At 37.0% G+C, this 12,355-nt stretch overlaps 1 protein-coding gene across 1 annotated transcript; it reads left to right on the top strand.

The window, feature by feature from the left end:
* The first annotated feature begins 9,158 nt into the window (after positions 1-9,158).
* On the top strand, positions 9,159-11,935 carry LOC135131155 (uncharacterized). The gene is made up of 4 exons (XM_064058734.1): positions 9,159-9,284; positions 9,722-10,992; positions 11,037-11,308; positions 11,358-11,935. The coding sequence occupies exons 1-4, from the start codon at positions 9,159-9,161 to the stop codon at positions 11,933-11,935; spliced, it is 2,247 nt and encodes a 748-aa protein (XP_063914804.1).
* Positions 11,936-12,355: the final 420 nt, after the last annotated feature.

The following is a 12,355-nucleotide window of genomic DNA, read 5'->3' on the forward strand; positions in this document are numbered from 1 at the left end:
TGTATAATTTCTCGACACTCCGTAAAATTAAATAACAATTTTATCGCTTTTTACAAGTCTGAACACACATGTTGTACAAATGAGCAAAAAAAAGAAAACATAAACGCAGAATTAAATTTAATTTAACAGAATAACAGAAACAGACCAAGTACGATATTTTCTTAATTAAAACAATGAAGGAGGGTGTTGTTGTTAACAGTGTTTTTCATCATTTGATTATAAGTTTTGCAGTTGATAAACGTTTTCACGCGAAAACAATGCTGTTAACTCTTACAGACGTTTCTCAAATTGTCGCTCTGTTTATGTTATTTTGTTAAATTAAACTTAATTCTGCGTTTATTTGTCTTTTTTTTGCTAATTTATACATCATGTATCCACAGTGAATAGTTCTATAATAAAATAACGATCACTAGTTAAATGAATAATTTTTAAAATTTACCATGCTCACAATAAGTCTACAACGTCTGCAAGACTTCAAAGTATTCAGATTTGCAATTCTTGATTTATCAATAAAATTTTTTGTCACTCCGTATAAGCAATTTTAAAAAATATGAATGCAATGATAAATTACATGTGATATTTTGCACATTTTAGATAGGATTTATTCGGCAAAATTTTCAGATGAAGTCATCAATGTTTTGGGGTTGATAAACAGATACATTGTACATAAAAAATTACCATGCTTACAATACCTTCAAAATGTCTGCAAGGTTTTGAACTATTCAGTTTTGCAATTCTTGATTTAATCAAGAAAATAAATTGACCCTGTTATTAATTTTTTTGAGACACCCGCCAATATTAATGCAGTGATAAACCACAAGTATACACTCATCATAATTTGCATATTTAAGATTGGATTTACTCAATAATATTTTGAGGCGACGTCAACAGTTTTTTAGGGGGGGGGGGGGGTGAACAAATCTCCAAGATTTCAAAGCATTCGGTTTTGCAGTTCTTAATTAAATCAACAAAATAAATTCACGCACCGATTAATTTTTTTGTTCATGCTGTATAAGCAAATCCAAAAAATGTGAATGGAATGATAAATCGCTAGTATCATATTTTGGACATTTTGGATAGGATTTATTCGACAAAATTTTGAGCAGACAGACACGGAAACCTGTATAAAGAGAGAAGTTCCCTTGTCTTTTTTAAATTCAAAATAAATTTTTGTTGACCATTTAAGATAGGATTAGTTCTGCAAAATTTTGAGGTTATTTCATCACTTTTAGGGGGGATGAGCAAATACATTTTGATTAAAAATTTACCATGTTCATGATGACTTTAAAATAGCTCCAAGATTTTAAAGCATTTGGTGTTGTATAAGGAAATCCAAAAAATCTAAATGGAATGATGTATCACAAGTACAGACTCATCATATTTTGTACATTTTAGATAGCATGTTTCATAATTTTGATTTTTTTTCAAAAAATCTGGACGTTTGGGTAAAAACTCAACATGGCGTCGTAAACTACATGTGGAGGACTATGTTATTTTATACAATTTAAAACCCATTAGATTAGACAAATTTTGATTAGCGTTTTCCATCTACATCAACATGATATTCCTAATATAAATACAACATTTGATAACATCGGTCCAGTACTTTTGTATTATCTGTCTAATTAAAATCCGTGAGGGCAGACAGACAGACGGAAAAGGGAGACCTATTTCTTCGTAGTCTACGGGTCATGAAAGGTCGAGAAAACGTAAAAGTAGAAAGTGGGTCGACGGACTCGATTACAGTCCTGTAATGTACTCGTAATTTATATATATTTTTCCATTAAACACGATTGTTTTTCACTTCTTATAGGTGTTGGGTATTTTCCTTGTACTCATTAAAATATCATCAAATGTATTTGTTTTAGGCGTCTTGTTCCCTTCACCTCATTAACTAAATATTACAAAACTAGAAAAAACCAAATGTAAGACAGAGCCGTTAAGAACGTCGCGCGAATAATATTCAGTCGCTGTATTTATGGAAAATTATAAAATAAAAATCCATCAGTAGTGCAAGTGTAGATTAATTGTAATTGCTTACGCTCAGGAAGTAAAAATAATGTACATGACTTCAACGGGTTCACTGATTCACCTTGGGCTTGTTTACTGACTGTGTATCTAATACAAGCAGGTTCTTCAGCATTCGTTAGTTAAAAGACAATAAACTGTCAACAATGTGCATTTGTATTTCACTGGTTTTTGCTATCAACTATCAAAACAGGATAGAATAGAAAAGAGAAATAAAAGAAAACTCCCTTACCTGTTTCAGAAATCAGCACTCATGCTCCGACTAGCCTTCAGCAGAGGCGGGGGGTTCGATGTTATATGAATATGACTATAAAAAAAAATTGGTCCAAAGTTGTTTCGACAAAACTTCCCTCACTCCTGAGGTACAATGAAACAAATCCAGCATTTTCGCGTTAAGTTTTATCTTTACACAATGTTGTGATGACATCATCAACATTTTTGCAAGGACATTAGTTCCTATAAAAAGCTTAACAGGTAAATTTTTGACTAATTTAACGTTAAAAACCATAGATTTTATACAAAATAGTAACTTAACTGTGATACGTAGATATAGAATTAATAGAAATATGCTAAATGAAGTAGTCAAACATTTCACGTCAGAAGATTCATTTAAAATTTATAACCCAAAATACCCTACTTTACCTTTATTTTTCACGTATGACACTGTACATATATTTCAAAATGTCAGGAATAACTGGACCAATGAAAAAGATGGTGAAAAAACCTTTTTTTTATCCAGATTTTGATGACCATAGTATTATTAAAAAATCCTGCTTTAAAGATTTAAGAAAACTCTACAACACACATAGCCATTCGACCAACTTATTAGCAACTGCGGTTAACCTTAATTATAAAAGTATTTATCCAACCAATCTCGACAGGCAAAAAGTGATGTTGGTTGAAAATGTATTCCATCAAACTACAGTCGCTGCTTTAAGGGCTAATAATTTAGATAGTGGCAATACCGCAGATTTTTTAGATATCATACTAACCTGGTGGAAAATTGTAAATGTGAAAAGTCTTTTCAAAGATGTAGCTAAACGCGATTCAAATCAAGGTGCGTTTAAAAACATAAATGATGATAGATTTATTTTCATGGAGAAACCGAAGCCGATTACACATATTTCAATCAACTGCAACGCGGAGGATTGATTGCCCCCTCAAATGACTTGATTGCATAACTGTGACCGGTATTTTTTCCCTGTTAATTTCTGAAAAATATAAATCGACGTTTTTAAGTCTTAATGGTCATAAACAAATACTTGTAAAATTATCAAAAATTAAAATTGAAAAATCTCTAAAATTCTAAATAGGTATCATGTAGGTACATGATGGTGGTTGTGGTCATAATAAATCCTTGTTATTATTCTATTTGTTATCTACATTCGCCAACATATTGTTTAATAATTTTACAAAACAACAAAAAATTTGTCTTTTGCAGCAGCGGTAGTAGACAAAGGCAGTAAAAATCGAAAAGCTCTTACTTATAAGAAAACTTAATTCAGGTGCATAGTACCTACTGTGATGTTTATTTTTCTGAAATTTATACTGTGAAATGTACAATGTGAGTAAGTATTTTATTTATGTGTTGTCTTTAGTTGTAGTGTTTATTTTATTAACAAAAACTTTTTAAATTTTAAAGCTCATTCCTTCTTATGAGAAAACTTGATTTAGACGTAAGTAGTTAGTTTAAATTTTGTTGCTTTTTTTGTAGAATTTATGTTTTGTTCAGTGTGAGGAATTATTTTATTTATGTTTTGAATTTTCAGTGTGTTTTTACCAGTAAAAACTCTTTTTTTATGTTTTGTAAATTCAATACGGTTTTAAATGGGCCATTTAAATTTTAGGCCTCTGCTTGACAGTTAATTGCGACGTTGCTGTTTTAAACAATAATTTTTAAATTCCAATTTCCTCTTTACGCAATCGATAATAAGGTCAAGAAAACGACACGACTGCAGAACACGAAATCATCGGTATTACAAGCACCAGCATTACGAAGCGCTGACCAGCCCAACAGCAGCATCGTCAGCTTTCCGAAGAGAGCGGCACCAGAACAATAGATAACACCCGAAACTGGGACGCCATATGTTTTCATATTCAATATTACCTTTAGTTTAGAAACACTCATACACTGTAAAAATGTAGTTTTGTATAAATAAGTTAGGTTGTTTTCAATAAATCAGTATTAAGCTTTATTGGTTTTTTACTCATTCCCCACAATTCTACCCCAGAATTGTTCATTTTTTTTTAATTTTTATTCAATTACGTTACCCTACAGGCCGGAGGCCCAATTACAGGGTACGGGGGACATACACAACACCTAGAGCAGGGCGAGAATCGAACCCACGACCCAAGGTGCAGCGAGCAAGCACGGTGCTACCTAACCCATCCGGGTCCTTAATTCATGGTCTTTCGAGCCATTATTGAACCAGGTGCCAATTTCCAAGTCTAAAAACTCGGGCTGTGAGACTACAGTCCAGTGGCACCACTCCTTTTTTTAATACAACACCATTTCCAAGTCTACAATTTTCGGGCCGTGTTCATCCGCAAATCCGGTACCATTTCCAAATCTACAATTTCAGGCTGCGAAACTGCAGTTCGATGATACCATCCTTACACAAGCACCACTTCCGAGAGAATTTTCGGTCGCCGGTGCCCCTTATACCCAGCACGCCTTCACGGAATTAAGGGTGCAAGAAAAAACTCGTCATAAATGAAAGAAGAAAACCAAAGAACAAGAGGATTTGGGGAAGAAAATTCAAGCCCTCTTAACTATGGCGAGAAAAGATTCCGCAAAAAGAAAAACCCAAAATTGGCGATCCAAAAGGGCACAACAACTCCAAGAATATTGGAATGAAGTCCAATGAAATCATTAAGAATTGAAGATACTGGGGCCCACCATCAGAACTACCCACAATTATTTCGAAGTGAAATATTTCGATCAATTAGAAGCGTTGCTCGAAGATTCGACGTCAATAGTTCAGACTGCAAAAAATCTCCACCGAGCTTATCAAGATAAACAGCGATTTAGCTCAGGACTACACCCCGCCAGGCATGAACTTCTATCCGAAAAAATCCAAGGTCAGTGGAGAAGTATCATAGAACTGCATGAAGAAATCTACGTCCATGAAATTGATTTCGAAGAAAAATATTTTGGCGACGAGATGTACGAGAAGACTGAAGAAAGGTACGAGGTTGTGGCTGAAAAACTGAAAGAAAAAATCCCGTCACCGTCCGCCCTTCAACATGAGAAACCGAACATACAACTACCCCAAATTAAGCTTCCAACGTTTAGCGGAAAAGGCGTGTACATGAATTGGGAGTACAGAAGGAGTAGTAGTTATTGTTAGTGTAGAAGTGTGTAGAACAGAACGACGTAATAAAAGTGTGAAAGTGAGTTACTAGTATGTACCCTGGTAATCACCCATCAGGGGATTCATGACAAACAGAGTTTATCACAAGATATTCAAAAGAAACCGTTATTCTGTCTTTTATATTACATTACTACTCAGCTGCGGGTTATAATGCTCTTCGTAACAGTGGGAATCTTATCCTTCCTCATCCAAAACATTTACAAAGATTATCAAGTAATTTAAACATAAGTCCAAATTGTGAAAAAACAAACAATGTTTTTTAAACCATGTAGCTAAGAATTTGACAGATATAGAAAGGTATGTTATCTTAACTGTAGATGAGATTTACGTAAATCTATCCGTTCAATATAAAGGTGATGAATTAACAGGTCAAGCAACAAACAACACAAATCTGGAAGCTCGAACTATTCAAGCATCTATGGTGCATTCAGCTTTCGGTTCTTTTCAAGAAATTGTGTCATTAACTCCTATAAAAACAAGTGCAAGTGTAGATTAATTCTCCCTAGCCATCCCATTACACTTCCTTTGCTTACGCTGAGGAAGTAAAAATAATGTACATGACTTCAACGGGTTCACTGATTCATCTTGGGCTTGTTTACTGACAAGCAGGTTCTTCAGCATTCGTTAGTTAAAAAACAATGAACTTCCAACAATGTGCATTTGTATTTCACTGGTTTTTGCTATCAACTATCAAACAGGATAGAATAGAAAAAAGAAATAAAAGAAAACTCCCTTACCTGTTTCAGAAATTAGCACTTATGCTCCGACTAGCCTTCAGCAGAGGCGAGGGGTTCGATATTATATTAATATTACTATAAAAAAAATGTTCGAAAGTTGTTTCAACAGAACTTCCCTCACTCCGGAGGTACAATGAAGCAAATCCAGCATTTTCGAGTTAAGTTTTATCTTTACACAATATTGTGATGACGTCATCAACATTTTTGCAAGGACATTAACTCTTATAAAAACATTAACAGGTGAATTTTTGACTAATTTAATGTTAAAAGATATAAATTTTATACAAAATATATAGTAACTTAACTGTGATATGTATTATATTACGAGTCTCGTTCTTCGAGATTACATCGTAGTACCGCTACTTTGACCAGATCCAACAACAATCTTTAGAGAATAAATTTAAAATTTCGGCTTCCCGCCGCCTGCTCCTACGCCGCACCCTAGCGGCTAATCGTCATAACGTTTTTTGTGCTAGAATAAACAACATGTTTGAGGATTTAATTCTATCAAGAAATTAATTGTTTATTCAAGAATTATTGTCCTTTATTGTCTTTCGGACGAAGATTACACATGGGGAAAAAACGCAGCAGAGAAAGAGATGAGGAGAGCAAGTGCGAGAAGCGGATTAAGAGGTTAGAAAGAGTGGTGCAGTGCCTGACGGACACATTTATAAAATCACTCGATAAAGGTAAATTAAATTATATTATTAGAAATTATCTAAAAAATAACACGACGTCAGGACTCTATAGGATGAGACCCTGACGGGCGTCCAGGCTGGTGAATTTTGCACGTAGGAGGCAATAACAACCAGTGCAGTAAATTTTCATCTGGCATTAGGGGAAAAATTAAGTAATTATTTTTCCTTGCAGATGGAAATCAGGTTAACCCTGGTAATGAAAATGAATCCGTCAATCCCCTAGTCGGGGATCCCGGGTTCAAAGAGTCAGTCAGGTGTACCTCGGGCTCAGACAAGATCCTCGAGGAGATCGCGCAGATGCAGGCTGAGGAAGAGGGCCTAGTAGTAAAGGATGATGCCCAGTCTACTGAGGCAGCTGAGTCTAAGAAGCTAGATAACGAGGTGGAACTGCTTCTAGGAGATGGTCCAGGGGCTAAGAAAAAAGATCAAGTAGAGCTGCATGAGAGCTTGGTGACGCGTTGGGCATCTTGGCTGTCTGACGGATTGCCGAAAGAGATTAAAGTCCAAGTAGTGGACAAATATCCTCGAAAGGGGAATATTTCTCTCGAGGCCCCAGAATTAAATGAAGAAATAGCAGCTACTCTGAACGAAACGGGTGCCAAGAGGGATCAGCTATTTACCCAAGAACAGAACTTAGCTGGTTCAGCCTTATCAGCATTAGGACAAGGCATCACGATGATTTTAAAAGATGAGGAAGAACCCCTAGATCGTCTGGAGTTACTAGAAAAATTAGCGGATGCAGGAAAACTAATTACGCAGCTACATTTCCAGGTCTCTTCAGCTAGAAGAGCGTTTATCTCTCCAATATTGACCAAGTCAATGAAAAATCTGTTACAGACGACCAAGCCTGGGTCTCTGTTGTTTGGAGAGAAGCTAACTGAAAAGATAAAAACTGCAAAGTCAATGGAGAAGATCGGCAAAGAGATTAAAGCCTCTCCTCTTCCATCGACCTACTGGTACTAGCAAGAAACCAAGCAAGCCAGCCCCTAGACGCACTTTAAACTGGCGGGGCCCGTATCCGAGACAGGGGAACTCGTATCAGGGCCCAAAACAGTATCAGACGAAATTCCTCCCATCTCAGCCGGTCAGCAAGAGTACATACAGCAATGTCTCGAAGTCAACCAGCAAGCCACGGCCACTGAGGGATGCAAAGAAATAAATAATAAGGTGAGATTAGTAGCAGGACGACTCAGTCAGTTCCTTTCGCAATGGGAAAAAATCACCAGGGATCCCTTTGTCCTGAATTGTGTGAAAGGGTATGAAATTCTCCTTCTTGAAGGACCACCACGGTCCCTGAGCTTTAATAAAGAATTGCATTTTTCGGCAGAAGACGAAAAACTGTTAGAATACGAAATAACAAAACTGGTAGCTATGGGGGCAATAATTAGATGCGAAGCTGTAGAAGACCAATTTTTATCACCGTTTTTTCTAGTGCCAAAGCCAGATGGCTCTAAGGGATTCATACTAAACCTTAAATGTTTAAATCAATTTATAAAGACCAGTCATTTTAAGATCGAGGATATGAGAGTAGCCTTGAAATTAATTTATAAAAAATATTTTCTATGTAGTTTAGACTTGAAAGATGCATATTTCTTGGTAAAAATTGGTCCGGGTAGTCGAAAATTTTTAAGATTTAAATTCAAGGGTCAAATATTTGAATTTCAATGCTTGCCCTTTGGACTTTGTACAAGTCCGTATGTACAAGGTGATTGCGAAATACATGCAAAAAAAAATGGGGAATAGCTCACAATATGATTATGTCACTGGGTAAAATTCACGGTCCTAAGTAGTAGCAGTGTCTAGAAAAAATTATTTTAAATTAAATGTAAATTGTTGTACGCTGGACTGTTTTGTGACCTACATAATTACTACAATGAATGGAACAGAGCGAGTCGAATTAAGAACCAAAAAAGTGACTTTATCATGCACTTTTTTAATCGCAACGTGAAAAACACGAAAAGGGCCAGTTAGCATCGAGCGGTCGGTGAAATCGGTTTATGGTGGAGTTTTCCCATGCAGATTGTGTCGATATGGTAATTGGTGTGGGCGAACATTTGCATCAGTGGTACAGCAACTCCGAGATCATGGTACCTTCAACTTCAAACTCACGATCGTGCCCGTGATAGGACAGAAAGAAGAAGTTGGATTTTCACAGCTTGTAGTGCAATCTACATTAAACGAATACGGCCACATCCATACCATGTTGACAAAGTAAAGGGTTTGGAGCCCGCTGATTGTCCACGTTGTGTAACTCACTTTTTGTCCGATCAAACTCCACATGCTCGTCAACAAGTACGATTGCAAGAGACGGTTTTCGATAAATGTGTATCGGTTGGATGAAACAGTTCGTTTGTGGAAATCAACAGTGTCCAGAAATTATCGAAGAGCTTCAACGAGTGACAGTGGTTTTTACCTATCAACAAACCTCTTGCGACGCTCTGACGCCTGTATTGCTAGTCAAGGACAACATTTTCAACGTTTCTTGTAAAAAGGTAGTAGCATTCTAAGTTGCTCTTATTTCTGTTCCAATAAACAATCTAAAATCGTTGTGACAAGGACCAAACATCCGTCAGAATCAAAATTACCAAAAAACTTTCACACTAACCTTTAACGATGAATGAGTAAATGAATGAACGAATGATAAGCAGCAAAAAGTCGGTTTTACTTTTAATTGAAACGGAAAGTGTTTAGGTCGTTTTTATTCGAACGTTTTTCCAACTCTGTTTACAAGGTGGCTCAGTGCCTTCGTATCGAGGGTGGTTCATGGGGGTTTTGCCCCATTCGATTTTTAATTTGTTTTTTCTATATTTCGGCTCTAATAGGGTGGGGGATGCCGTGGTTAAAATATTTGCACTTATTTCGCAGTCACCCTGTATTTACAAAGTTACTAAAGCCAGTCCTGAACTTTCTTAGAGAAAGGGGATGGTTATCGACAGCGTACATAGATGATACGCTTTGCATCGGCAAATCTCGGGCCGTGTGCAAGAAAAATGTAGCAGTCACGAGGAAAACTCTAACGGAGCTTGGGTTCATTATAAATGAAGAGATAAGTAAAGACGAGCCAGATTACAAATGTAAGTATTTGGGTTTTATTATAAACTCTAAGGACATGACTCTGTCCTTACCCGAGGAGAAAAAGTATAGGTTAATTAAAACAATTCGAGAAATTTTAAGCAGAGATTCTTGTTTTATTCGCGAAATGGAGGGTCTAATTGGTGGATTGGTTGCAGCATGCCCAGGCGTACCGTATGGGATGCTGTATACCAAAATCTTGGAAAGAGAAAAAATGAAGGCGCTAATCCAAAACGATCAAAACTTTGATCGAAGGATGATCATTCATTCATATGTAAAGAAAGATCTGGAGTGGTGGCTGAAGAATATTCCAGTAGCAAAGAATCCGATTAGGTCATTAAATTATAGGTTAGAGATTTTCTCGGATGCATCGCTCACAGGGTGGGGTGCGCACTGCAACGGAGAAAATACTCACGGATTTTGGTCTCAGGAGGAGAAGAAGTTACATATAAACCAGCTGGAGATTATAGCAGCGTTTTTGGCGCTTAAGTGCTTTGCTAGGGAAGTCCAAAATTGCGAAATCTTACTTAGAATTGACAATACTACGGCGATTTCGTATATCAATCGTATGGGGGGTGTACAATACGTAGAACTCAATCAAGGGGCTAAAGATATTTGGACTTGGTGTCAGAAAAGAAGAATCTGGATCTTTGCTTCCTACATCCCCTCGCGGGAAAACACAGACGCAGACAGGGAATCTAGAAGAGTCAATGTAGATACTGAATGGGAGTTAGGAGCCCCCTTCTTTCAGACCATAGTAGAAAGGTGGGGGTTCCCAGAAATAGACTTGTTCGCATCAAGGAGTAATGCTAAGACCGAGGTGTTCTGCTCCTGGAAACGAGACCCAGAAGCTCGGTACATTGACGCTTTTACAGTTAATTGGAGTAAATACCTTTTTTATGCATTCCCTCCCTTCGCGATGGTTGCTAAGGTGCTACAAAAAATCAATTCAGATAAGGCTCAGGGAATAGTGGTGGTCCCTCACTGGCCTACCCAGCCTTGGTTTCCCATATTTAAATCAATGCTATTAGAAGAACCGTTGTATTTTTCGCCCTCACCTAAGCTTCTGTTATCTCCTTGCAGGTCTCTAATTCACCTGTTAGCGGATCATCTTTCCCTGGTTGCAGGGAGACTCTCCGGCGATCGTATCAACAGAAACTAGTGCCAGCAGAAGCAGTAGAGATTCTAATCTCTTCACTAACGGATTCTACTCTGAAACAATACAACACAGCCCTTAAAAACTGGTGGAGTTACTGCCAGAGTGAAAAGAGAGACCCCCTACAACCAGATATTTACCTAGTTTTAAAATACTTAACATTTCGATTCAATCAGGAGGCATCATACGGCACACTTAATTCAGAGATATCAGCGATTAATCTGATAAGCACGATAGACTTGGGTAGTGATCCTGCAATTAGTCGTTTTTTTAAAGGAGTCTTTAAAAACAGACCACCGAAGCCTAAATATGACACCACCTGGAACACAGGAGGCAGTTCTAAACTGGGCAGAAGCACTGGGACCATTGAAAGTCCTGGACCTAAAATCTCTCACCTTTAAGTTGGTATCTTTATTAGCCTTAGCTACAGCCCATAAGGTTCAGACATTGTCCCTAATCAAAATAAGTGACATGACAATTTCGAAGAGCAATGTTATCATAAAGATATCGGAGCAAATTAAAACATCTAGAGTCGGAGTTGCACAACCCTCATTCAGTCTACCATTTTTTAAAGAGCGAAAGGGCGCTTGCGTCGCCAGGGTGTTGTTGAAATACATAAAAAGAACCAGAGTTCTAAGAGGGAATGAAGACTACCTGTTTATTACATTTAAGAGGCCCAACCATAGGGCAACTGCGCAATCAATAAGCCGCTGGATAAGGTGCTGTCTCGTGGAAGCCGGAATAGATCCCAAATACACTGCTCACAGCACGAGACACGCAGCCACGTCTGCTGCAGAGGCGAGAGGTTTAGATGTAAACATCATAAAGAGTACAGCTCACAGGTGTTCGCAAAGTGATACAAACGCCTGATAGAACCAAGAAAAGAATCGTTTGTAGAGGTGTTATTCAATCAACAGGGTGAATAAGTCTAAAATAAGTTTAAGTAAGTCTTAAATTAAGTTTAGCTTGAATAATGTTATTATGGCATTAAGCTCTGTAACAGGTATTAAGGAATAAAGACTAAGTTGGTTTGCTCTAAACATCTACGATGTAATCTCGAAGAACGAGACTCGTAATATAATTAAAAATCAAACGAAGTTACCTTAAGTGATGTTCGATTATAATTATATAAGAGTCTCGTTCGAGATGATTACATCGTAGTACCGCTACTTTGACTAGATCCAACCACAATCTTTAGAGAATAAATTTAAAAGGAAGTAGTCAAACATTTCAAGTCAGAAGATTTATTTAAAATTGATAACCCAAAATACCCTACTTTACCTTTATTTT

The sequence above is a fragment of the Zophobas morio genome, unplaced genomic scaffold (genome assembly GCF_036711695.1).
Source record: "Zophobas morio isolate AGI-343-1 ecotype UQ-CSIRO unplaced genomic scaffold, CSIRO_AGI_Zmor_V1 ptg000019l, whole genome shotgun sequence".
Lineage (NCBI taxonomy): Eukaryota > Metazoa > Arthropoda > Insecta > Coleoptera > Tenebrionidae > Zophobas > Zophobas morio.

What these genes read in the sequence shown, in the direction of transcription:
- LOC135131155 (XM_064058734.1), top strand. Translation starts at nt 9,159, where the DNA reads ATGTGTATCGGTTGGATGAAACAGTTCGTTTGTGGAAATCAACAGTGT. An exon ending in CTTGCGACGCTCTGACGCCT is followed by an intron (nt 9,285 to 9,721) that starts GTATTGCTAGTC and finishes GTATTTACAAAG; the next exon opens with TTACTAAAGCCAGTCCTGAA. An exon ending in GATAAGCACGATAGACTTGG is followed by an intron (nt 11,309 to 11,357) that starts GTAGTGATCCTG and finishes CTTTAAAAACAG; the next exon opens with ACCACCGAAGCCTAAATATG.